This window comes from Pocillopora damicornis, chromosome 12 (genome assembly GCF_964200805.1).
Source record: "Pocillopora damicornis chromosome 12, jaPocDami1.2, whole genome shotgun sequence".
Lineage (NCBI taxonomy): Eukaryota > Metazoa > Cnidaria > Anthozoa > Scleractinia > Pocilloporidae > Pocillopora > Pocillopora damicornis.
In genome coordinates this window covers 13,078,228-13,104,218 of record NC_142681.1, presented here as the reverse complement: position 1 = coordinate 13,104,218, position 25,991 = coordinate 13,078,228, and the positions used below count along the sequence as shown (strand labels likewise).

The 25,991-nt window shown below is 38.5% G+C and overlaps 3 protein-coding genes across 3 annotated transcripts; 1 reads left to right on the top strand and 2 right to left on the bottom strand.

The window, feature by feature from the left end:
* Nucleotides 1–85: 85 nt before the first annotated feature.
* On the bottom strand, nt 86–2,975 carry LOC113685669 (uncharacterized). The gene is made up of 4 exons (XM_027203200.2): nt 2,838–2,975; nt 1,936–1,981; nt 1,678–1,796; nt 86–937 (listed from the first exon to the last, which is right to left on the bottom strand). Exons 1-4 carry the CDS (start codon nt 2,910–2,912, stop codon nt 833–835), a joined length of 345 nt encoding a protein of 114 aa, XP_027059001.1. The 5' UTR covers nt 2,913–2,975; the 3' UTR covers nt 86–832.
* Nucleotides 2,976–2,996: 21 nt separating this feature from the next.
* On the top strand, nt 2,997–7,458 carry LOC113685674 (thioredoxin domain-containing protein 17). The gene is made up of 4 exons (XM_027203205.2): nt 2,997–3,234; nt 4,239–4,320; nt 5,480–5,561; nt 6,512–7,458. Exons 1-4 carry the CDS (start codon nt 3,084–3,086, stop codon nt 6,575–6,577), a joined length of 381 nt encoding a protein of 126 aa, XP_027059006.1. The 5' UTR covers nt 2,997–3,083; the 3' UTR covers nt 6,578–7,458.
* Nucleotides 6,564–25,642, bottom strand: LOC113685656 (polycystin family receptor for egg jelly-like). The gene is made up of 16 exons (XM_089189446.1): nt 25,568–25,642; nt 22,569–22,691; nt 21,691–21,813; nt 21,270–21,392; nt 20,181–20,309; nt 18,979–19,684; nt 17,939–18,515; nt 17,066–17,284; nt 16,518–16,655; nt 15,606–15,806; nt 14,985–15,209; nt 13,655–14,377; nt 12,877–13,113; nt 10,622–11,932; nt 9,733–9,901; nt 6,564–9,428 (listed from the first exon to the last, which is right to left on the bottom strand). The coding sequence occupies exons 1-16, from the start codon at nt 25,611–25,613 to the stop codon at nt 7,981–7,983; spliced, it is 6,498 nt and encodes a 2,165-aa protein (XP_089045572.1). The 5' UTR covers nt 25,614–25,642; the 3' UTR covers nt 6,564–7,980.
* Nucleotides 25,643–25,991: the final 349 nt, after the last annotated feature.

Genomic DNA, 25,991 nt, shown 5'->3' with positions numbered 1-25,991 from the left:
TAAACAGTTGACATGTCAGAATCAAATCAAAGTGTTCATGGTTTTCTGTGTCTCACAGAAACTATTTCCACTCGACTGCAAATCATACAATTTGCTTTTATTTGTTAGTTAATAGATTATTACTTGCTTTTGGTCAATCCTTTGAGATAGACACTGTAAGAACTTGTCAGTAACACCTATAGATATGTGCTTTAGTCATCAAAACTAAAGATTAACAATGATATGGTTAGTTTAATTAATCTTTTCAATCCTAAGATATCATTAGGGAATCTCCTTAATGTTTGCTATATATTTATTCTGATTTTAATTGTGAGAAATTGGTGTTGGATCAATAACTAATAACCTAGTTGATGTTTTCCTTTCCTCTCATTACATTTATGCTTGACATTATTATGACATTGTATGTCAGGGAGAAATTAGAAGGGTTAGAAGAAGCAGCTATCTTGCTCTAGCATCAAGTTCTCATAACTAATTTACAAGGAAATGTGTAGCAGCTGGAGGGGAGAATTAACAATCAGATCTTGGAGTTCAAGGGTTAATTTATAACCTAAGCATAGGATAAAATGAGTGAAAACTAAGAATATATGCCTGAGCTTTTAACGACTGATGGATGCTTGAAACATAATAGCTTCAAAGACAACACAATTAGCTGCAGGAAAAAAAAAACACAAAAAACAAAAAAACAGTGAAGTCTTCTCAACCCACACAAAGTTGCCGCTGCCAGGAGTTTCTTAAATAAAAATTTTCCCTCTTCATTCTTGACTGTAGATCTAGAACTTGTTGATCTTTTCTAACAAGTCTCATTTTAAATGATCATGTAAACCAACAAGTATTAACTTTTGTCATTCCAATGTTCACTAGGATTCTCTCTTCTTTCCCACACTGAAAATGATGTAAATTTTATTTCATCCATTTCCAAGGCTTCCTGCATTATTGCCTACAAAATTAAAAAAATCTTTTTTTTCATCATTATACAAAAATAAACTCATTTTAAGCTACCTATACTTCGTAACACCTCCACTAGAAGACAAATCCATGTGGAAGAGATTGCCCAATCACAACTTGATACCACAAATTATCATTTTAACTCAGAGTAAGGAGTATCTCTCTTTAAATGTTATGATCTGAAGTCTCAGAGTTACACCCTGATCAGATGTCAACCTTTTCACAAGACTAATTCCCACTGAGCTATGCTAACAATTTTGAATTTGAATTACATTTTGACTTGGATGCCAAACTTGTATTATACATTGCAAGCACTGTTCTTTTTCTTCTGTATTAACCCTTTACACCCCCAACATCAGTATGCATATTCTCCATACTGTTCTCCATACATTTCCTAGGGTGTTTACAAGGAGAATTTGTTTAAGAATCAACAGCTTCTTTCATTGGTTATCATGTCTTTCATCCTCATCATTTTCATGCGTGATTCTGAGGTAATGTTGTTGGGGGAAATTAGATGTCAGTCACTCTTACAGAGTTCTCCTTTTCAGGCAGTAACCGGTAACATTTACTGCCTGTAGTACCTCTTATTACCATTTAAAATTGCTTGGAATTCTTGAAAATTCAACAGGTAAAAGGATTGCTTTACCAGTTTTAAAATTTATTTTACCTGTTATGCATAAAATAAGGGAGAACACTCAGCTCTTACTGGGAAAAAGGGTTAAATGAACAAACCTTTGCTTCTGGGGATTTTGTAAATGTGTATGATAAACAGCTACGGAAGGCCTGAAAATATATTGAACAGTCTTCCATACTGCCATAGATGTAGTATTTGTGGAACTGGTTCCAGGATGCTGTCAGCAAAAAAAATCAACATTTTAAACTTCCTTAAATTTTAAGGCATACTCATTTTTTTAAAATGAATTTGTGTTCATCATAAGATATCAATGACAAGACATTGATGACAATGAGGTAAAAAGTGGTAACACTTACATCGGCAGATTCTAAACTTATCAAAAAAGATATGACAACTTGGTCGCTGCAAAATATAACAAAAAATAAAAAAAATGATCAGGTACAATTATGACCATCCCAGGTAAGTTGCAACTCAAATCTTTGGGTCTCAGAGGTGATTACCATATGCCTTCTCCCTATAATATCCATACATTATCCAGAAAACAGGTAATGAGAATATTCCAACTTATCAAGTAGATGCTGTTATCTTGATTTAACACCAAATTCATGTGACTAATTTGCAAGGAAATGAGTGACAGCTAAAGGAAAGAATTGAAAATCAGATCTGGGAGTGAAAGGGTTGAGCAAGAGCAGAAAAGAAGCCTAGAAAAAAATTCAGGCTTTAATGGGACTTGAAGATATTACCTATAAAAAGACAAAGATGGGTACAATATCAAACATGACTTAAATACTAAATCAACATTAAAAATTTATATCAAAACCTTTACAACCTGTAACTCAACGTACTCATATCAAATCAAAATTTAAAAATTTATATCAAAACCTTTACAACCTGTCACTCAATGTACTGTCTAGATGTAGGTCTTTATCATGCGTAAATTTAAACTGCAAATCGACATGTACGTACTCTACACGTGCCGAGTGAACAAGATCACATAAAAAAAACTTTTCTTACGCTTACAGCATTGAAAGCAAATGGATCTTTATAAATTGTGGCTCTCTCCGGGTGAAACATCGATTTTTTTTGGCATTGATGAATGAACCACCTCTCTACTACACGTGTGCCGGTAGTTATGATGATGACTGGCTGAATGATCAATATTACATCATTCGTTCATGCTAGTTTTCACTTATGTTTTTGATCTGCTGTTTACGAATTTATTGAACGACATTGTTTTCAACAAAGACGATCAGCTTACTTTGAACTCTGTTGCTGCCACTCTATCTTTTTGAGAGTTTTCTTCTCCCAAGACGGTGGTCACAAAGTCGGACATTATTCACTACAGTCAATGAACAAATTATTACAGGCTTTTACATCGCAGCTCTGGCAGCTAGGAGTTGGGTTCTAGACAGGGCTTTTTTCCTTATTGAGAATCAAATCGAGGCGTAGGGTTGAGAACGAGGCCAATCGAACGCAAGGGAAAAAGTTCCACGATTATTTGGAAATGTCTGAGCCGAAGCAACTCCAGCTTCAAGTCGAAGGGCTCAGTAATTTGATGCAGACTCTGGAAGAGCATAAGGGGAAGAGGAGAACGGTGATGTTTATCGGTGCCATGAATGAGAATGGCGAGAGCTGGTGCCCCGATTGTCGAGACGGTTTGTAACTCGTCAGGAATCTTTCGTCCTGGAAACTATCAGCAAGCTTAATTATAATTCCAAGTCTCCTGTTAAGAAAACTGGTTTTGTCTATTCCATATTGTTAAAAGCATTAAGAGATTGGAGCGATACATTTTCCTAAGCAGTATATTGAATGTTTTTTTACTGTTGTCAACCATCGATCGTCTGTATTTTTTTCAGTCTGGACTACACCCAGTCGATTGTAGATAAGTCAGCTGATTTTAATCACGCACAGTATTAGAGAAGGGAATATTTTTTTTTATGCAAAATCTTTTTAACATTGCGGTCCATGACGATTATGGGAAGAAATCGAGATTTCCTCAAGTTGCAATATTCTTGGATTGATGACATAAATCGATCGAGTGTCAACTACTTACCGAAACGTATGAGTCACAAGAATAAATGAATATTCATTTAAAAACTGAACATACTGTACTCATTGGCGTAGCAATGAGAACAAACTTCTTATTTTCTCTTTTTTTCGTGTCTCATCACTCCCAATTTCTCATCAGTAATTCTTTTTATTATCTGCTATGCAATTCATATGTTGATAGTTCGGAGAATTTGTTTTGGACCAACCAATAATCCCCTAATTGACATTTTTCTGTATTCTCATCACATGTCTAATTGAAATTGTAAATAGTCAATAATTCCCTAGTTAATAATTTTTCGATTCTCATCACTTGTCTGCTTGATATTGTTTTGATATGGTAAGGAGAAATCCTATCTTGGTTATCATGGGAGTTAAAGGCTGGGCAAAGGTTCACACAGAATGAAACTTTGGAGTAATATTATTGTTTTGAAAATGGTGTCATAGTTGTAGAGCTGAAGTTGTAGGGCTGAAGTTGTAAGCCATGAACTGATAATCTCCCTTAACAAATGTAGTTTTCAGTCATAGAACTGTAATTTCTAAGCCTTCAATTTTAAGTTCTGAGTATTTTAAAACAACACTATTTTACTAAATCTTTGATATTGATTTTTAGCTGAGCCAATTGTAGAGGCTGCTTTGAAAAAGGCCCCATCTGATATGGTGTTCATCTTGGTTATTGTTGGTGATAAGCCTGAGTAAGTATGTCACCATCGGTAAAATCAGATTAGTATGAAAAAAATTTTTGCTTCCATATTTGTGGGTTTGCATTGTTTGTTATTCTTACAATTGTTTTACCAGCTGACAGCTTTTTATGCAAAGGGGATGAAAGCAAATTTGCTATGTGATGTAAAAAATGTTCTTTTCTGTACATTTTCTTTGATACCGATAAGGAGAATTTCTTTAACAATGAAAGTTTCTTAGGTTGGAATCATTTCCTTTATTCTCATAGTCTTAGTTAATGATTGAGATGTATGCTGTATGCTCCTACAGTGTGCCACTAAACCCTTTAAACCCGGTTTAAAGGGTTTAGTGAATATATATATCATAAAAAAAGACACCTTCATTGGGCTGGTTATTTAAACAAGGTTAAGCTGTCATCTAACAAACTGTGTTCTGAACTATCTTCAGTTTAGCTGAACCTTTTATCTGAATGTTTATTTTTGTGAACAGTGTCAAGAGGGTGGAAAGTTAACAGTGGAAGTGATATTTATTTTATTAAAACAAACCTTTTATAGGGAATACCTGAGGCCCATTGCTTGTGTAAAACCCAAAGGTGGGTTAGACCTCATGTAAATAACCAGCCCATAGGTGTAATACCCATGCCCTCAGGGCAAAGATTTGAAATGGTAAGCTTAATTTGAATGAATGTCCTTGAAAATATGCACTCTCTCTTGTCTCGACTAAGCAGAAAATGGAACTTGGTATTATTACATGGCTTTAAAGACAAAACTTCCCTGTACAATATCAATACAATGTCAAGTAGACAAGTGATGACATCAATAAGGGGATGGCATTAGTTGCTAACGTCACAGGGATTGTATTATAGACAGTTAGGAGAATTACTGATGAGATCTTGAGAGTGAAAGGGTTAAATATCTAGATGTGTATGTGGTGAAGGTGGCTAGCTATCATATAGTTGGCTTTCATGCAGTGGTATTGTTGCTTAAAAATCAGACCCAGCTTGTTTAAGGGGTGGATAACACTATCTGCTGGATATTAATTTCTATTTGTCCAATAGCAAAGTACATTTTGTTAACAGTTATCTGCTGGATAGCAATTTAACCAATAGATAAAGTTATACCTAGAAAGACTGGGGCCAGGTGGTAATTACATGATTCATTTTTGTTTCAATAGGTGGAAATCACCTGATAATGAATTTAGAACAAATCCTGATTTCAAACTGAAAGAAATTCCAACAATCGTGGATTATGGCACTGTAAGTGTACTTGATATTGATACTGGTAATTTGCAATTATAAAATTGATTTTAATGTTTTGTCTCTCTGTCAGACTTAAATGTATACATGGCAGACACAACAAAGTCCAGTCCCTTTTTTTTTCTTAAAATATTTAGTTCTGAAAGTTGTAGGAGAACAGCCATTCTTGATTGATGCACTGTTCCCCATTGCCTATTTAGAGAGTAAACACATTTTGCATGAAAGGACTCACCTCAGATGCCTTTTTAGTTGATAGATGGGTTGTCAGTAAAACATAGGAAGTAACATTTCTTTAACAATCAGCTGGTGCCATCTACTCTTAAAATAAAAAAAATAATATTTTTCTATCACCATCTAGCCTAGCCTTTTGATGATCTTTACATTTAATTTTTTTCATTTTTTAGTTTGGATTTGATTTCAGGTATATTATTACCATTTTAAATCACTATCACCATTATTATGGTAAAACATAAGAAGTGAACTTTATTAGCATATCTTGTATCTATCCTGGTACAGTAACTGTAACTCAATATGCAATAAGATAAAATTTCACACAGACTTACAATACAATCATATTCTATATGAGTGTATTCTATATTCTTTATATAGCTAAAATTAATTGCATATTAAAATCTAACAATTAGAAAATGTTCAAAAGTTGTCCATAGAGTGTGAGTGTGTAACTTGACCTATGTGCACCATCATTACCATCCAACAATCATTATTGCTATAATTATTATTAGTATAGTATCAGTTATTATTATTATTATTATTATTATAATTATAACTTTCCTGATATATTTATTTTAATTGTTATTATTATTATTATTATCATTATTTTTGGGTATAGTGTGGCATCCATGAATTTGTCCAAGTGACACAGTCTAGTGTCAGTGCAACTGACATCATGACACAGATTTCTTAATTTATCACATTTTTTATTTTTTCAGGACAAAAGACTTGGTTGTGAAGATTGCAAAAATTCAGAGATAGTGGACAAATTCTTTACAGAATGACAAGATAAATCATTGTCTTTGTCCTTCACCCTAAGCTGTCACAGCATAAGTTACTTTAGGCAGTGTACCCTTTCACTCTGTTTCTGTCCAGTAATTAGTTGTGAAATGTGCCATGCCTGTAGAACAAGTTATACTGATTTCTTCAACTGTAATTTTGCCCAACTTTACTTTATTTTCAAAATTCTTATTTAAATAATTTATAAAAATTAATATAAACTGTATGGGTCTTGCAAGTTTAAAAGAAATGAACAATAGAAGTGTGACTTATTCTTCAGTAAGAGAATAAAGGTTTCATCCGTTAAATATTTTTTTATCAATTTTAAACATTATTCAAAGATAGGAAAATTTTGCTTTTGATTTACTGTGAACATCAACCCTTTCTCTCCCAGCAGTGATCAAGATTTAATTTCTTCTAACACTACCATTACATTATAAAGCAGACAAGTGATTAGGATAAACAAAAGTATCGACGAGGGAATGCAATTGAATTAAATCCAAACTCCCGCAACCCACATTATGAGAAATGTAGGGCAGACAGTAAGGAGAATTACTATGTTGGGAGTTAAAGGTGTTAAACAGTTAGTTGATTCCCTGAGAAAAGTAGAATATATTTTAAATTGACTGCCTGTCACATTTTGCAGCTAATGATACAAATAGATTATCTTAAATATGGTGAAATTAAATATTTGAATTAAGCTTAACTTCCTATTTTTTCTGATGTTGTGAACCGAGAAGAGTTAGAAATATTTACCAGTATTAGAGTTATTTTTCTGGTTTTGTGTATGTAGTTGTAGTGACTGATTCGTTTTCAACTACTTCTGTCGTAAATACTTTGCCTTAAAGCAATTGACAACAGACAATAAAGCTTTGACGAGATGAAACTGTGGTTAAGCTGTCAATCAGTGTTGGCTTCGAGCTGCTTTGTGTGAATTCACATGATTCCCTCTAGTTTAAGCAGAAGCAGACCCTTGTTATAGGTGAATAATGGGGTAAGTTTCTAAAGAAACTGTGATGCTGCGTCAGTGGGAGATTATAACAGGGTAATTTAATATTATCAATTGAGTTGATAACGTAAATTGGCCACCGTAAAGAGTTTCAAAGCTGACGTTTCGAGCGTTAGCCCTTCTTCAGAGCAAATGGCTTACGTAAGAAAGTAAGAAAATATCAGAGAACAAAAAATGGATGTTAGCTTCCGTGTGGCGCGTAAACATCAATTTTATTCGGATTTTATTTTTACTCGTGCAACGGATTTAGCCGAAAAGCAGGGACTGCTCGTAGTCTGATCACATGATACTAAGCTGTCGTCATTTTGCGTACTCGTCGATGATTGGTTCATTCTTGGAAGGGGGTAAAATACTCAACTTTGATTGACCAGCATCCGGAAGAAGCGGATCATCTTGATCTTAATGCGAAATAATGATTGAGGTAACAAGAGAAATAAACTCTTTCTCCTCTCGCAGGTAGTCGATATCAATGCCCTCTGTGCGTCTGGTAAGGACGTTAAGTCTTCTATCTATTTTTTGTAATCGTTCCTCTGTGCACCTAAGGAGACTTTTAAAATTTAAACAAAATGGTTCTGCATCAGAGTGACACATGTTAACAAAAGTTGCATCATCACAAAATAATCTTAACTCTGGTCGCTTTTTTTCTTCATAAAACAACTCCATGAAGCGCTCCCCAATGAAGTGCGCCATTTCAAGCTCTTCTGCACTTTCTGCATTTTCCCGGGCATCAGCGTATGATTCGTTTAGAACAGAAACCAGCATATTCATAAGAACTATCGTCATCATTATCATGAATGACAGAACAAAGGTTGGGCCGATGAAGGGTTTATCTTCGCGAAGTTGAGCAATTGGGACTGCTTTTCCTAACAGAAATTGTAATTGTGAAAGAACTGCGAATAAATAACTGGAGTAATGGGGAACCAGGCCACCAAAAAGCTGCATTCCCGTTACGACAAAGGCGTTGAAGACTATGAAGAAGAAAACCAAGTAGGACAGTTGGTACCCAACAGACTGACGGAACGATGAAAATAAATAAATGACGTAAGGATTGAAACGAATCAAATTCAAAAGCTTCACTGTTACCATGAAAATGGCGAGGGCAATGGAAGCGTTCTCCCAGTTTGCCCAGTTTAAAGCAGAGTGAAAATGAATTATTTCGAAGGGATTATTCTGAATAGCTTTAATGCTGTTCAAGATTTTCTTGGATCTTATCATATAGCTCATGACGGACGTTATAGAAGAAATGATCATTAAGAACTCCACCATATTCCAGACGGATTTGAAAAATGCAAACCTCTGTCGGTAGAGGTGATACAGCATCATAATGAAGAGGAACAACACCATTGCCAGGAACAAAAACTGACAAATGAGATAGAACATAACAGCCCCCGACTCTGTAGTATATAGCTCAAGTGTATCCACCCTCATTGTAGTGTAGGCTGCACCAGACGCAATCATTTCGTAGATGAATGTAGCAATGCTAATCAGGTTCGTATTGATATTAAACGCTGCAAATTCTAGAACTACAGCACGGGTATGACGATCAAGCCATCCAAGGCCCATAGTCTCACCCAAGACGCTATGCGCTGTTTGCGCATCGTACCCCAAGACGGCTACGTAACCGCCTCCTCTATAAGTGTTGTATACGGCTTTGACAGGATCGATGCCGAGCTTTTCAGCTTTCTGGTAGCGCCATGGTTTTGGGCAGATTCGAAGAGCCTCTGGCCATGATGTATTGTCTGGAAGTGGCCTCCATCCGGGAAGGCTTAACTCTGTTGTATCCTCCATCTCTGGAGAGTAATCGTAGTAGCAGTTTGGTATAATTTTAGGAATTGATTCACAGGGACCTTGAAAGGAAAAAGAAAACAGAGTACCGCAAATGAGAGGGGGTTCTGAAGTCTGAAATGGAGAGGAGGAGGGAGGGGGAATTTTATTTGTCAGAGCTCTTTCTGGTCTGAATTCCATTTCCATTCTTGTTTTTAGCTTGTGATTGTTATTTCCAGAGACTCAAATTCCACCTCCCCGACCGTGAAAAAAAGTGCAGATCTCAGTTTCCACGTTATCTCTTCGAGCTCCTCTAAAAGACTTTCAACCGATCACGGTTTTGATTAAAGAAAAAACGACAACAACCGAAATAAATTTATAACCTACTTTGATGAATTCTCAATTGTCGCATCCGAGGCATGCCAATCAAAATAGACATCTTATTGGTGATGTACACATCCTTTTTCTCTTCAAGGCCATTGTACCAGGATTGGTCATAAATGTTTGGCAGAAACTCCTGTCTCATCCATACCCACAGTTTCTTTGAGTCAGTGACCTAAATCACAGATCACAGGATTAATGTGAACTGAAAAGTTGCTTAAAGAGAACTTAACATACAAGATAGTGTATGTTAATTGGAAAAACACCTGTTACTGCAATTCTTATCGGATTTCAACCAATTCAGTCATGGACACCTAGGGAACTACAGACCAGTTACTTTTCACCGCCGGGTGAGATGAGGAGGGGGGGGGGGCTGGGAGAGGATCATTTGTTACAAACAGAGTAGAAAGGGAGTACTATAGGAAGTGGACTACTGATCAATTGTCAATAAGACGGGGATTCTAGGAATGTTACGGGGCCTTAGTGGGAAATCTGGTTAATTTTATTGTGAGACAACCAAAATCCTCCAAACCCCCACCCCAGGCAATAAATAATGATCTGTACCTTTTTTTTTTTTTCTTGTGACAAGGTAATTCGATATTATCAACTGAGTTGATAACGTAAATTGGCCGCAGTAGAGGGTTTCAAAGCTGACGTTTCGAGCGTTAGCCCGGCGTATCCCTGCTTTGCAGTTAGAATATCAAACTTTCAACTCTCCTTTCGGTGACAGGTTTAACTTCTCGACTCAAATGATTCATTACAGATATTCTGTTAGTCTATAACATGGCTCATTCAGTTGCATATACAGAAATGCATTTCCTTCAAAAAGGCAATAAGTATAAAAGGAATTTGAAATGATTTCTTCTTTGAATTACTTAAAAGAAGTAGATCTTACCCGGTCGAACTTTGTGAAAGAATTCCTCGTTGCGATTGTCATTAAGAAACGATTTTCATTCTTGTTTCCGTAAGAGACGATAGACAGGAGAAACATAAATATTAAATGGAGGACGATTTGTCTCGCCATACTTGTCAGTTGAGCCTCTTTTCTGCTTCGTACACGCATTTTTTCCATGAGATTCTTTTTAAAGCGTTGCTTAGGGTTTTCACTTAAGAAATCTAAGTCATCATCTGGTGGGTCGCCCTCTTCCACTTTTTTCTCTTGTTGGTCTTCTTTTTTATTTCTACTCAAAAGGAAGGAAACGCTGAGAACTGCTAACATGACCTTTGTCGGTTGGGTAACAAAAATATCTTGTCCATTTGAGATAAGAATGGATGCGAGCCATTGCTCAGCAACCTCTTTTCCCCACATTAAACTGTAAAATAACGTGAACGCTGCAGCAGTCACGGTGGTCATAAAGCAGAGAAACCAAGCCATGTATTTACAGAAATGAGGCAGCATACAGGCTTTACCGTTTACTTCATCGATGAGTTGTTGTACTTGGTAGGATTCTTCATATTTGTCTGCTTTTTTCTCTTTGGTTCTGCTAGACTTAAACAGAAACACGATGAGGACGTTCACTGGTGCGACTATGATGCTACTTTGTACTCCAATGACTATCTGTCTCGTGGAAAATTTGAATGGTCCGATCTGTATTGCTCCTACCGACTCTCCACCAATGTTGTAAAACATGGCATTAGCAATCATGGCACTGAAGAGAACTGAAAGACAACACGACGCTCTTTGCACGCGCGTGAAAGTACTATTGCACGCTTTTCCAAACACTGACATCCACAAATGACTGTCGGCTAGTTTCCTTCCGAAGCGTGATCTCACCTCTGCTGAGAAGGAAGTAACACCTTTGCTTTCTACGCTAACCTCTATTTGCCCATCATCTTTTTCTAGAGCAAGCCATCTATTTACGGGGAACACCCACTGATCCTTCGTTTGTCTGTCTCTTATTACCACTGCCTCTACAAACCAAGATGGACTCTCACCCGAATTATCGTGTTCCAAAGTAATTTCATTTAAATTTCCTAACGATTCATTGGTAACTAGGACAAAACCATTTACACTTCCTCGACCGAACATAAGGTTCAAACCTCCATTTCGTCGCAGGGGAATTTGGTCGTGATCTTCATTTTCCCCTTTTATGCTAATTGTTACGTTTGCAGTTGTTGCTGAATCCCTCCAGACGCCAGTACTAATAACCATGTCGTAATAGTAAGTTCCTTCATCAGCAATATTTACACGTTGTGGTGAGCAAATCTGCAAGTATATACTCAAATGATGACAGAAATATGATTTATTAGAAATGGAGAGATTTTAGAACTTGAGCTCGGTAGGGAAATAAATGATTGTCATTCGTCTAATCACGAACGTGGAAGGAGAAAGAAGTACGCCAAAATACCCCAAAATGCCCATTTCCCATGAGGAATGGAACCCAAGACTTTTAAATTCCGCGCTCTTATGGTCTACTACGGAGTCATTGAGACTCTATGGTGAGTTATGCCATAGTTAAGTTTTTATGTGACTCACGTCTGGCATATAATGCTAAGATCGATAGTATCGGAAGCGTAAATTGGAATTTAGGAATGAGGTTATACAGGAGACTGGGTATCTAAACTTTATCTCTAATGCTGTATTGAAAGTCTGGTAAGTACACATGGAAAACTTTGTACATACTATACTACGTTAGCAAAATTAATAATAGGGACCTTAAGCAGTGAGAACGGCAACGCCGAGGAAGACTTCGATTAAGAGATGAATTTCTGCCTTTAATTAGAATTTAAAAAATGGCTGCATGTGTTTACCGTCTCATATGGCGCCATACCTCAACTTCAGCACAACGTATAAAAGAAGCGTTGAGTTCCAAATGGAAATTTAAATAATTTGCCGTCGCGGTTTCGGTTCGCGGACGACGCAAGTTGTGGTGATTTCACGTTGTTGTTTTGCATGGAACGGCTAGGAAATGTACAATGTCTTAAAACGCATGTGCTAAGCGATTGTTCTGCCAATTAGATCTTTTGTTTTTTCGTGTCCTCGTTGCCGTCGCCGTCGTGATTTGCTTAAGGTCCCCACTGTAATGTGTAATACGGTCATGGGTTCAAATCCAGTACAGGCCTAAATTTTTGCCAGGCCTTATTTTCACTACCGCTTATGAAGTGTCCATTATTCCGAGGATCGCTTTCATATTCAAGAATAATACTTACGTTACTCTCATCTTTTCTGTCAGCTCTCCTCGCAAACACCAACACGATGAAATAGGTGAGGAACACACATGCAATTGTCACAAGCACCGATATGTTGCCAGACTCACTAAGACGCGAGAACTCTGTGAAAACTTTGTCAAAATCAATAGGATTGGGTTTTTGAATGAAGTTTCCACCAAAAGACGTCAAATGATTGCAGAGGCATTTGAGATGCGTTGTGTTGGAACCTGAATCGACCTGCCATAGAAAGATCTTGTATGAGAAATAAATTCGTGGAGTTCATCTTTAAGCTTTTGCCAGGTAATCTTATTTAAAATTTTTAAAGATTATTATGAAGATGTCGCAAATTGAAGAAAGATGCAAAGCAGGGTTCACGAGCCTAATGCAAACAAGCATCTTTCTATTGAATGTCGTCAAACAAACACCTTGGTAACTGTAACGTCCAGTCAGATAAAAGAAATTTCAGCAAGCCAACTAGAACTCGAGGTAAAACAAGAACACTGTTTGAGGCGCGGGAAAACCCAAGTGAACAAGTCACGTGTGGTTTTAGTCTTGCCTCTAATTGGTCGAAAGGGTAAGGTAGTTTTTTCAGAACAATTACGGTACGAAGTGAAGGAAACCACTGCAATCGCGAATAACTTTGGACAGCCAAGGTATTGAAAAAATGAATTGCACAATCTTGCTACTCTGGATAGCCCAACTACTCTGCGACATCAATGTCGATTTGAAATACTCCACAGATTACCGCTGGATTGAAATTGAATCCTTATCAATGTACCTTGCAACCATCAGAAGTCCACTTTTCCTCATCTTCAGACCAATACAAACAACTCGACTGAGTTACAGTGAAAGTGTAGTTGACATCAGAGCGTGGGTCATATTGAGGTACGACCGTCTGATGGACACCTTTAGGGGGAGGATCTTTGACACCAACACAGGATCTTCTCTGACGCCCTTGGCCAAAGCAGGACCTCTTCTCTCTTGCATGTTTGCTTTCAGTTTTTGATAACTCCAACAATAAACCAATATATATGAGAGTTGGTTTCGTCGGAAGAACTGTGATGGTTTTCTCGTCGAGATGGCAAGAAGATTCGTTCGGTACGACCTTAGTCATGTTCCCGCATATCGAAGTGAACCTAACAGTGACGTTAAGATCAGAGCTCTCCGTGGAAGGCCTCGATCCAAATTTCACAAGCAATTTAATAGATGTGTTTGTTCCTAGTACGCCTAACGTGATGAAAACAGGTACATCTGCTAGCTCTGCGTAGTAGCTTCGGACAGTCAATTGGTGGGGCTTCAGGAAATGATGTTCGATCACTGTTTTGTTGTTGGTCTTTGAGGGTGGGCTGGAAAGTGGGATGACGATTTCGATGTAGTTATCCAGGTTTGTAACATTCAGTTTTGCTCCATTTTCCGATTGAAGTTCAAGACTTATAACACTGGATTGGACTTTCGTGCTGCTGTTATCCCAGCTGAATGGATTAAAATCAACAGCTTTCATCTGCCAAATGAAATATGGAGAGAAGAGTCGGTGGACTTGTTTAATGCTGTTTTCTAACGTACCAATGTTTTCTTTTTCCTATCTTAAGTTAACATGTTGCTCGTTGCAGTGAAATTGTTTCGCATTTTCGTTCAAAGCTCTTCCTCATTGAACGAGACAAACTTAGAAAACCTCGGACTTTGGTTTCCTTGACTTTTGGACGAGCTATACTGAATGAAAATTCATAATAACGAGATGTTTATATCAAAATATGTATTTGAAATTTTCATAACTAAGACGAAAAGAGGTTTATTCGTCTGTGGGAAGTCGCTGGGCTTGAATTGCACAACTTTTCGTCTATTCAAATAAATAGATTCCATGTTGCCGTGGGTCTGTTCAATGACCACATATGACTTCAAAATGTGGTATCAAAAAAAGTGTGGCACACAAGGCGCAGCAGAGTGTGTGACTGATGTTCTCATCACATTTTGACGTCTTCTCTGATCTGTTACTGAACAGACCCACGAGGGGGTCGTCCTCCTATAGATCATATGTAAGAAACAACCAAATACCTGCATTCTTCAGCTCATTATAGAAAATTTTGTCGTAAAGTTCTAAAGCACTATACCTTTGCATTGATATTTCCATCGCCCACATTTCCTAGGTCTCTTGGTAATTTAAATTTTGTAGGCCCGTATTCCATACCTAGACCCTTAACGTCATTAGCGGACACCTTCTTTAGGGAAGTTGTCAAGCCGGGCGATTCAAGTACAAGATTTTCTGAGGGAACCAGGCGAGCAAAGAATGCATCGTTCATAGCGTCCAACTTTTGAACAGCCTTTTTCACACTATCCTGTAATAGTAAATTGATGAAAGCTAATGTTGTTGCGCACTAAAGATCATTTCTCGAAAATGATTAACCCATCACACAAGTCGCGCTTGACAGAGATACTTTGCGACCGTGATTTTTCCCTCCTTTTTCCATTGCAACCATGGTGTACTTTGCGTTTGTCTCAGCTTAAGCAAAAGCGAGCGATGTGCCTTAAGTGCAGGAAAGTATGAGTCACTTGGAGACTGATTGGTTAAAAGTATGGCGCCAGGTTTCTAGATCAATCAAAATCGAGCAAAGCGTCCGAAAGCGTGGGAAAATAACTGCTACTAATCAGTCAAAAAGATGGTGCGAGTTTTCTAGAGCAATCTCAAAGCTTGGCCACGCAAAATGACTGCAATCTTGAGCTACTTACCATACCTTTTCAGTGAGAGTAATGGTGTTTTCCGTGGAATATCCGCTTGCATTATTCGATCTCGAAGTCGATTGAAGAACATTCTTGAGACATGCCGTCATACTCTTCGCCGATTCCTCTAACTCCGCAGAAAAAGGCTCCTCAATGTCACCAAGGGCATATCTCAGCAATTCTGTTGTCGTATCAGTCAATTTCATCGTTTCGTTCTTAAAAAAAGTAAGGTAAAGTCTATAGTCGAGTCGAGTGGCCCACCCAGCCGGAGCTTTTCCCGGTTTCCTCGACATGAAGCGACGAACAGTACACTACTCCCCCCCTGAATGGGATGCTGGTCCATTGCAAGGTTACCCTTTAGCATTTGATCAGGCTTCCCTGACAATTTGCCGTTGCTCCTTTTACTCATTGGTAGAGAGCGGCACCCTAAGAGTTCAGTGTTCTCTCAAGAACGCAACGCATTGACTCGGCCAGAAGCCCGTTTCTCGAAAGTCACGGTAACTTAACGGGCCCAAAGCCATGTTTTGAAATAAAATTTAAAGATTGGAGATGCAAGTTGTGGCACTCTAATCACTCCATTTTGTTTCTTTAGATGAAAGTTTTATTGTATAGTTCTCAAAACTTGTGAAACCCCCCACTTTGAATGAAAACAGAACGGCTTTACGGACCCGTGAAGTCACCAGAGCTTTCCAGAAATGGCCTTCAGGTCTCGAAACCAAGACTTCTCCACCTGGACTTCTCGACCTAGACTCCGTTACGTCACCGCGTCTCCCGCGTTCATCCTAAAGATAGACACTTTATCTCAATACCTAATACAACATCTTACAATTCTAGTGTTACCCTGAGAAGAGTCTTGACGTGATGAAGCTGTTGACTCTTTGCGTTAAGAGATCAAATCTAAAAAACATAATAGTTATGTATTTTACCGCAGTTTTTTCACAGCTATCACAGTCCTTGGTTTCTTGGTCTCCCCCTGCCATTCTGACCACACTCATAATCATTCGAGACATCTGAAGGTCCTCCGGCGTAATGGAAGTAAATTTTTCCACTAAAGTGCTGGAAATCTACTCCAAAAGAAACAAAGAACGATTGAAGTGAAAACGCAAGAGAATGTCAGAACCAAAAACGTGTGGTTTTGTACAAGGAAACCGCAATCGGAACCAATGTCAGTATCTAAGTCCTGCCCACCCACCCCTCCCCTAACCCGACATTAACCTTACTTTGCTATCAGTTGCCTGTTGGTTAGTTAAGGGAGAGGTAGGGGGGCAGTGGCTAAGATACTGACATTGATTCCTAAGTTGTTTGTCCAGATCAACGTTAACAACACTACTGCGAAGAGAGGGTGGATAAAAAAGCCAAACGTCTGACAGGAAACATTCTTTTTATTCTTTGTGGCTTTCTAAAGATGTGTCAGCGGGCGAGGGGTCGTCTTAAATGTAAAAATTTGACTTTGCATTTTTTTCAATACACCTACTAGTGCTTTCGTATCTCGGCTTAGTGTTTGTCCGCACTCTGTTTTCTCGTTGGCTGACTTGAGGACACTTATAGCGAGCTGGGAAGCCTTGCTGATTTCACCAATTTTTAGAAATCCATCCAAGTTATTGTTTTTTCCAATTATTAAACTTTTCAACTCTTTGGCAGCCCGCTCTTCCACCGTTGAGGGGCAAGTATGAAGCCCCGAAGAAGGCATCACCTGATGAAAAGGAAGAGAAGGAACTCATTAAGAATGATGGTGTTTGGTCTTGTCCCGAGCGTGGGACAAAGAAAAAATTCTGAGTCCACTGGAGGAGTCGAACCATAGACTTTCGAATTCCGCTGTTTGACGCTCCGCCACTCAGCAACAGAAGCCATAAAGTGCGAGATAAGCGTAGGAAACCACGACGCGAAGCGGAGTGGTTTCCATCTTATCGAGTGTTCTCCCAACCTCCCAAGTGTTTACATCAGGCTATGTAAACATGGAAACCATTTTACATTTCTTTTATAAAATAACAAATGAAAGAGCCTCTTCTTGCAACGAAGGAAAGCGACGTGCTTATTGTTGTTGTTCAGTTGGCTTTTCGGCCGTTTCTTGAGTACTGGTAAAATTAAACTCCAAAGAAAACTAGGAAAATCTTCTTCTTCCATTACTGTACTCAAAACAAACTTAAAGAAACTGAGTTACTGCTAAATTAATAGCAGGGAGAACTCCGCGAGAAGATTCAGTATGAAAACCGTGTTTACATACGCTCATGTAAAATGGTTTTATGGCCAATCAGAGCGCGCGTACTATTTGAATTATTTTATAAAGGCAAATATTAACTAACTTATCTTAAAAGAGTCAAAGAGGGCCATAAATTTGTATCGTTACCTTTACGGCAAATTTCTCAACAACAGCCACCCCAACAGCATTCTTGATGATGACATTGACTGTTAATTTGTAATCGTTTTCAGGTGAGCCAGAAGGTAAAACTGTCGTCACTGACTTTGAAGAAATGCCGTAAGAAATTGGATCTTCTTCAGCGCGAAATTCATAGGTCAGCGGTGTACTTTTATCTTGCCAACCGTAACATTCAAATAAGAACTCCGTCTCCATAGACACACCCTCTGCGGCTGATGGCCTGCAGTACCCACTGTGCGGCTGCCCAGCGGTCTCAAACTCGAGCACTGCAAACCCCTCTGTTCCTCCTGGCGATGTTGCAAATAAAGCCAAGCTATATTTGGAATTCGACTTCAAAGAATTCTTTCTAATGATCATGTTGGTAGCATTTATTGCAGTTGATGTCATGTTGGATAAATTAGTTACTGGTTCCCACCGATTGGAATACAAATCCATTCTTTTTAAAATCCACCTGTACTCTGAACCATTGCAAGGCGAATTGAGACATTCTGACGTTACTCGAAGCTTGTTAGAAGCCGACACAATTGCGCCACAGTCGACAAAACACCTTAAACGAAAAAAGAGGCATGAGGTACCGGTCGATATTTGTCGCGTGGGGGAGGGGAGGGGGAGGGGTAGAGGAAATGGAAGGGGATCAGTCGTCGCCAACAGAGTTTACAGAGGGACTATAGGAAATTGACTGCCAGTTAACAGCCAATGAGGAGGAATGACATGAACATAATTACGGAGCCCTATTGTGGGGAGGGGGGAAGTAACATCTGCTACATCTGGTTTTGGTGCATTGCTCATCACCTAACACCGTAATCTAAATACAATCTTTAATACGCTTAATATAGGTGTTGGGTCTAAAAAAAACACTCAATCTTGGTCTCCAGATCTGACTAAAGAAGTGTCAGCTGAGTTCAGCTTCCTTATTTTTATAACTTTCGTTTTGATATAATAGAAGACAAATCTCGACTTTGGATTATGCCGTTTAGTACAGGTTTCAATGTTCAAATCTTGGTACGTACCTTAGACTGATTTGAGGTATTTCGTTAGCGGCTATCTCAAAGGACATTTCCGCGAAGTCACTTCTATCATCCTTAGACACAGTCAGCCTGAGAACGTAGGTTTTATTACCAAATGTAAGTCTTTTAGGATCAATTCTTACTGCTGTTAAGTTACTTTCTCCGACAAAAGACCCGAAACAATCATTGCTGAGGGAAAAGTTTTTTACAGGATCATAACAAGACCAGGTGAAGTTAACTCCAGTGTGGTTTCCGGGTCCAATATCCGCGTCGTAACTAAGTGAACCGTCCACTGTAACAGCTTTGCTCGACGACCAGCGAACTTTGCTTCCTCCGTCGATTATAGCTCGTACAGGACCTTTGACAACTTCTAGAAAACCATAGTCAAAAGCAGTGAGAATTTGTGAGGCATCTAGATCCCCATTTGTGATAGAAGCAGTGAATTTGACTTGATAGATGCCAGCCAGAATGGATCGCCTTTTTATGGTCCATTGTGTTGTTCCTTGACGGACTAATGTTCCATTTGGTGACTCAGAAAGTTCCAGCTCCCGTTCGCTAATTAAGCGCCATTCCATGATGCTTTCCAGTATAGATACATCATCTCGTAGTCCTGCAATATTAGCCTGATAGACACTTTTCTCAGAACGCTTGATAACAGTTGCCTTGTATTTGTCCTTGGAGATGTTTCTTATCGCTACAGAGAAGTCTCCTATGTGCAAAAGATCATCAAGTTCAGGCGTATATAGGAACTGAATCTGCGACAGATTCAAGATAATTTAGAAGACCAATAATTTAGTTACATATGGTAAATCAGGATAAGGACATCTATATATCACAACCCAGGAAAATGAATTTTGATACAGAGTGCATGTTTTTCGAGAGGCCCTTAACATAATCGACGGCAACAAGAAAAACAATTTCAATGATGTATTTTCAACTCCTTAGTTCGCATATTATTGAAGAGCGCAGCAAATGTTTGCTTTTCATGAGTACTTTACTTTAGCCCTAATTTGGAACCCAGATTTTTACTGTTTACCTGAAATGACGCGCAGTCGCCGGAAAGTCTGGGTACGAGACTACCTAGCCTGGATCTTGATCTGTTGAGTCTACGAGGAGAAGATTTTCTGTCTCGAAGATACATCCTTAAGCATAAATGACGGTGTGTCTTATCCTTTTGATATAAATTGGTATAAATGTCCACTTACCTAAGGGCTTACAAGAGAGCCCGTCACCATGATAACCTGTCCTACACTTGCAGGTGAAGGAGCCATTATTGTTGTAACAGTGAGCTACACCATTGCAGTTGTGGGTTGCTGAGGCACATTCATCAATATCTGCAGGAATGCATTTTACAGTTCTTGGCCATTAAGAAGCCAAAGGTACATTACGAATGTTTAGGTATGGCGAAAAGCTACTGTTAAATTGGCTAATAGACTTGCACCTAGATTTCATGTTTCGTTTTTAGCACAAACAACTAAAGCTGGATGTACGCGCATTTTGTATTCTTTAGTTCTGCGTGATCTCGCTGCATGAATTGGAACACACAAGATGGAATAAATCTTTTTGTAAAACTTTACTGAATATCAACTCATCTTGACTGAACAAGCTAAGTTTAGTTTCTGGGCTGATAGAAAGTGCAGTTTTCAACCGAGTGCCGTAAAACAAAACCCGCAAGTTATCCCAGCAATTAATCAGAACGAAGCTTTGTAAATAATGTAAAAATTGATTATTCTTGGCTAATTTGATATTATCAACTGATTTGAAAATATACATTGGCCACCGTGAAGAGCTTCAAAGCAGACGTTTCGAGCGTTTGCCCTCATCAGAACTCGAAACGTCAGCTTTGAAACTCTTCACGGTGGTCAATTTACGTTTTCAAATCAGTTGATAATACCAAATTACCCTGTTATACCCTCCCACCGACGCAGCTCCACAGTTTCTATAGTAACTGACATCCTCTATTCATTGATTACTCTTAGTTTTATTTGACTGGTTCCGCTTTAAGTGACTGTTCAATACGGGTGGAGAACAATACAAAAAGGCTTTTGGGACTGAGTTCACAGAGGTGCCCGCTTAACAGAGCTTAAATTAACAGTTATTGAGGAGTAAAATTTTAGGGACTTTGACAAAAGACCGCTTAACACTGTGTTGTTGAATGCAGTTTCGACAGTAGCGACATGCACAATACTTGCACAATTGAATTAATCGTGGACGTCGCAAAGTGTAAATACCTTACAGCAACGCACGACAAACATGCATCAAGCTTAAGATCAGCTTTGAAAAAACCATCTCACCGGTACAATTAACACCATCTCCTGAATATCCTTGAAAACAGGCACAGACGAAAGAACCTAGAGTGTTAGAACAATTCGCTTTCGAATGACAGTTGGGAGTTGCAGCTGTGCATTCATCAATATCTGCAATAGTCAAATATGGCATTACTTCGTGTACATAACTTAAGATGCTTTTAGAGTATTTAAAACGTTGCAAACTGTCCCATGAAATTGTTTTTGACTCTTTGGATCACCGTCCTGAGCGAAAATGTCCATGTCCAAAGTTTTTCGAGTTTTGGTGTTACTGACACCAAGTGCAAGGTCTTAGGACAGCTCACCAAAAGGAACATTTTTTCCATGATAATTCTCTTTAAAAGTAATATTTATTGTACTGCAATTTATCTAATTGGCCTTTCACTTAGAGAACGTAGAGTTATCACACCTGTACACTGTCGACCATCCCCCGAGAATCCTTCCTTGCAGCTGCAAGTAAACGCACCATCAGTGTTGGTACAATTTGCCGCTTGGTGACAGTCATGAGTGTGGTTTGTGCATTCATCGATATCTGAGATCATCACAAGAGATATTGACATAAATATTTATTTCGAGCGTTTCTCAGTGAAATGATGATAATAAGAAGGAGATGAAGAAACATAGCGTGATTGATAAAATTATCATTCGCGTGTCAGTTGTGTTGAAGAAACTTCTACTATGCTGAACACCAAGATATGGTGTATTCTGTGGCTAAACAAATCGGATCTGTTTGTGCTTGAATTGGTTTGTAATTACTTCGCCAACCGACGAGTTCTTCTTTATTGACTTCCTTAAAAATTTTTCCCAGTAAGAAGAGCTGACTTTTCCCTTCGATCATCAAATCAATGACCTCAGCGGTTGATGATTGCAAGAAAATTTTAATCCCTATCTGCTTGTTGCCATGGTTCGCTTTTCTTTTCTCGAGATAAGCACCACTCTCAGTTTGTCCAGTAAACCAACCCCTTACTTCCATTTTCTCTACATCAATTTTCCTTACTGCAAAACATTTGTTTTAGTTTGAAGTCTGAAAATTTGTTTTTCTTCCTTCATATCAGCATTTTTCCTCATAACGTTTTGATGCAGTGTGGAGAAGTTAAATTGGAAATTAGCCATTCAGCGATTTTAGACCCACACTCTTGCAGCGACTAAGCAGTGTGGTTGATGTAAGAAGGAAAAAGAAATAAAGCGATGGAAAGGAATATGGATGAAAGCATTTTATCAAGGAGATCGTACTGCTATTTTCTGCCGCACATTTTCTTTTTTTAAGAGCTTATGGACATTTCTTACCATTACAAGTTACACCGTCTCCAGAATACCCATCGTTGCAAGAACAATTGAAAGAACCGAGGGTATTGTTGCAAGTTGCGTGGGAGTGACAGTTGTGGGAATTCGCCGTACATTCATCAATGTCTACCATAAAGATTTAAAGGAAACAAAAGATGCAGTTATTCCACGATGTCAGCAAACGGGAGAATCAGCAATGACAAGAACAAAGGGAAGATAAAGTGTGACCTCATTTTAAGGATCTCTTTTAAACACCCCCCTGGGAGAGAGAGAGCGTTGAGGGAGTACTAGGGAGGGGTGTATCACTAAGGTTCTCACCCCTTGACCCTGATCATTACAAATTTGTTGATTTCCCTAACCTGTTTGATAAAAGAAATTATTTACATTGTGAAATGTCAACTAAGGGGAGCCGTGTTAGTACAGAATTTCTCTCGAATCTCATTCAAAACCTTTGGTAGAACTACACCTAAATGCTGCAGATCTCCACATTCTTTTTAAAGCCTTTTTGAAGGCTTTTTGTCCAAAAAGACACCTTTTTTAAAACACTAAATGAAAAATTGTGTCTCCTGAAAACTGTAATCTATTTGGTGTCACATACCCGTTAAGTCATAATAAGGAAGTTTCCCCTCTTGGGTTGCAGGCTCTCTAGTTTGATGGTTACGATAAACAAATTTTCAACTCAGAGTCGAGAGTAATCGAAGGTTGCTTTGATTTTGCTTTACTTCTCTTTATGATTGGTCAAAGCTGAAACTCGCACTTTATTCTTATCCTATCAGGTGTAGAACTAATCAGCCAATCGCAACTCGGTCACTCGCGTTTTCCGGGTTCGCCTGATGCTTCAGACAGTTTGCTTGTTTTCACCTTGAGACCCAGGTGGTGTTTTTCTTTCTCTTATTGGTTGATATGATTACTTTGGTTCATGATTTTACGACATTCAATTGAAGTGCGCTCTAATTAATCTTATAATAAAGTTCGGATATAACGCGCGCTGTCATTGGTTGAAAGAGCGTGCTCTACGAGAGTATAGAGCATAGAGCTGAGCTTCAGCTGTCACGCCATCTGCCAAATTGTACTATGTTCGAGCTTTTCCGGGACTTCTTTTTAGCTTTTTTCCGATAATTGAAAGTGAAATTTCGGAACTGAAGCGAGCCGGCAAGTAGCAACAGAAGAATCAAACAAAGGTTTGTAAACATACCAGGCGCCGTAGTTTACGTTATTAAAACGTGAGCAGATACGAAAATCCTCAAAGGAAAAACAAAATAAACATTCCGAGTTAAGATTGATTCACGCTCAGGTAGATTGCAAGCTTACGTACGGAAATAAAAATCAAACACAGCTAACACTCATATAGTATATAAAGTTCAGTGTTCAAAAACAAAACAGAACAAAACAGAAATGATGAAAAATATAACCAAACTGGCATAACTGTTAAAATTCATTCTAATCATGACGGTGTCTGAGCGAATATGATCATGCTGAAGTCCATCGCGGCTCGCTCATCATGGCGATCTTCGGTCATCACAGCAAGCCTCAGAAACTGCATCGGCCGCCCTTCGAGTGAAAAAATAAGAGCTTGCTCTCACATCCTTTCCGATGCGTTGAGCGGAAAGTCACATCTGTCACTGCAGCCGAGTTTTGCGGAGCTGTCATCCCGAGCGATCTTCATGTTCCGGTGAATTCGGCTGTCGTTCGTTCAAAAACACTTGCCCTGAACAGTTTGTTTTCTACCTCGTCATGTGAAAAAACTCGCGTGTTTTTATGAGCCATAATTCGGCTGAAGTTCACTGAACATTTCACTTCAAGATTCTGTATTAGAGACTTATAAACTTCAGGCAAAAGTGTTAAATTCGACCTACCGAACTATTTTAGTTTGTAAACTATCGCAGAAGGTGAACTTTGATGGTTTTTTAACTTTGATGGTTTGACACTTTTGACAGCTTTAGTCTTGTACAGCCAGTCAGATTATTTGAACCATTCTAACAAGGATTCTGATTGGCTTTTTGTAGCGTGCTTTATGAGAGTATAGAGCATGCTGACGACACTGTTGTTCGCTTTGGAAATAAAGTTTGTTTTGAAAATTGAAAGTAATGACTCAAGAAGTGGGGAGAAACACTCGACTACGTCTCGTGTTTCTCCCTACACTTCTTTTGTGCTCTAGCCGCTTCCTGCGTGCTTTATAACAGAGCAGAGCACAGCCAAGGCTTCTCTATTTGTTAAATGGTAATCGGACAGAGTGGAGTCCAATTCGGTCCGTAATCATATGAGTGATTAACAAAATCGGACGACCACAAAGCGGGAGTCCGATTTGTTAATCACGAGTATAATTACGGACAGAATTGGACGACACGAAGTCCTGTTACCAATTAATCAAAACTATGACAAAATTTGAGAAAGAAATTAGACATCGGTTATACGTCTTTATATATAACAAAACAGCAACAACAATCAACTAGGCGAAATGCGAGACAACAGCGCGCGCACATAACGCGTTCTGTCCACTTACACGGGCATGACGTTTCAACTTTCCCTTTAACTGTCATTTAACAATTGGTTCATACGTCAGCGTACGTTCATCGAGATATGAAGCACGCGGGAGGTTTGGAGAGCACGAAAGATGCGTAAGAGTTGCTCGAGGCGTAGCCGAGAGCAACTCTAGCTTCTTGAGTGCTCTCTAAACTTCCCAAGTGCTTCATATCTCGATGAACGCACCGCTGACGTATGAATCAATTTTTTTATAACATTTTCAACCCGATGGAAAATTTTTTCTCGAGGAATATGTTTGCTGACGTCATGAGCGTGCACAATAGGAATATGAAGCATGCTCGCGCAATTGAATTTGATTAGACAAATTTACTAGCTATGTTTTAAATTACGTTATCCAATTAAAAGCATGACGCATACACTGCCCTATTAGTGATCAAATCGGGCTGGTGATAACCAATCGCGTTTGGATATTTTTTTGTAGTTTTGATTGCAAACAATAAGACTAATAACCAGCTGACCTTGGCATGGTGTACCCGAATAGCCTGATGGACAGGAACATTCCATTGAACCCGCACTGGCTGGACAAGCATCATTCTCATCTGTTCAAGAGGAAATGACTGTCGTTTAGTGGTCTTTTAGTCATTAATTTAAAGCTTAAAAATGAAAAGAAAAAATATCATTTTTCTTTTTTGTTGCGAGCTCATTTCATTTTCGAGTTTAAAATTCACCATCTTTCATATTCTAGTTACTCCTATGACACGTGATGCATATGAGCCTAGTGATGACCTTGCTCACATTTTTCTTAATTTCGTTTCCTCGCTTAAAATTCACAATCTTTTTTTATTCAATTAGCTATCATATTATTATTGTTATTATAATCGTTCATTTTTCTATCAAAGTATGTTTTTTCAAAAGCGTGCCTTCATGTCCATGCAAATACTA

Bases quoted from the DNA above. Each gene is read 5' to 3' on its own strand.
- LOC113685669 (XM_027203200.2), bottom strand. From the start codon at position 2,912: ATGTCCGACTTTGTGACCACCGTCTTGGGAGAAGAAAACTCTCAAAAA. The intron at 1,982-2,837 runs GTAAGCTGATCG...TATATTTTGCAG, and splicing joins TGGCAGCAACAGAGTTCAAA to CGACCAAGTTGTCATATCTT. The intron at 938-1,677 runs GTTTGTTCATTT...TTAATTTTGTAG, and splicing joins CAAAATCCCCAGAAGCAAAG to GCAATAATGCAGGAAGCCTT.
- LOC113685674 (XM_027203205.2), top strand. From the start codon at position 3,084: ATGTCTGAGCCGAAGCAACTCCAGCTTCAAGTCGAAGGGCTCAGTAAT. The intron at 3,235-4,238 runs GTTTGTAACTCG...ATTGATTTTTAG, and splicing joins GTGCCCCGATTGTCGAGACG to CTGAGCCAATTGTAGAGGCT. The intron at 4,321-5,479 runs GTAAGTATGTCA...TTGTTTCAATAG, and splicing joins ATTGTTGGTGATAAGCCTGA to GTGGAAATCACCTGATAATG.
- LOC113685656 (XM_089189446.1), bottom strand. From the start codon at position 25,613: ATGGAATGTTCCTGTCCATCAGGCTATTCGGGTACACCATGCCAAG. The intron at 17,285-17,938 runs GTAACGATACAA...CCTTTTCATCAG, and splicing joins TTGAGAAATTTGCCGTAAAG to GTGATGCCTTCTTCGGGGCT. The intron at 16,656-17,065 runs GTAGGTGTATTG...CTTTTGGAGTAG, and splicing joins GCCGAGATACGAAAGCACTA to ATTTCCAGCACTTTAGTGGA.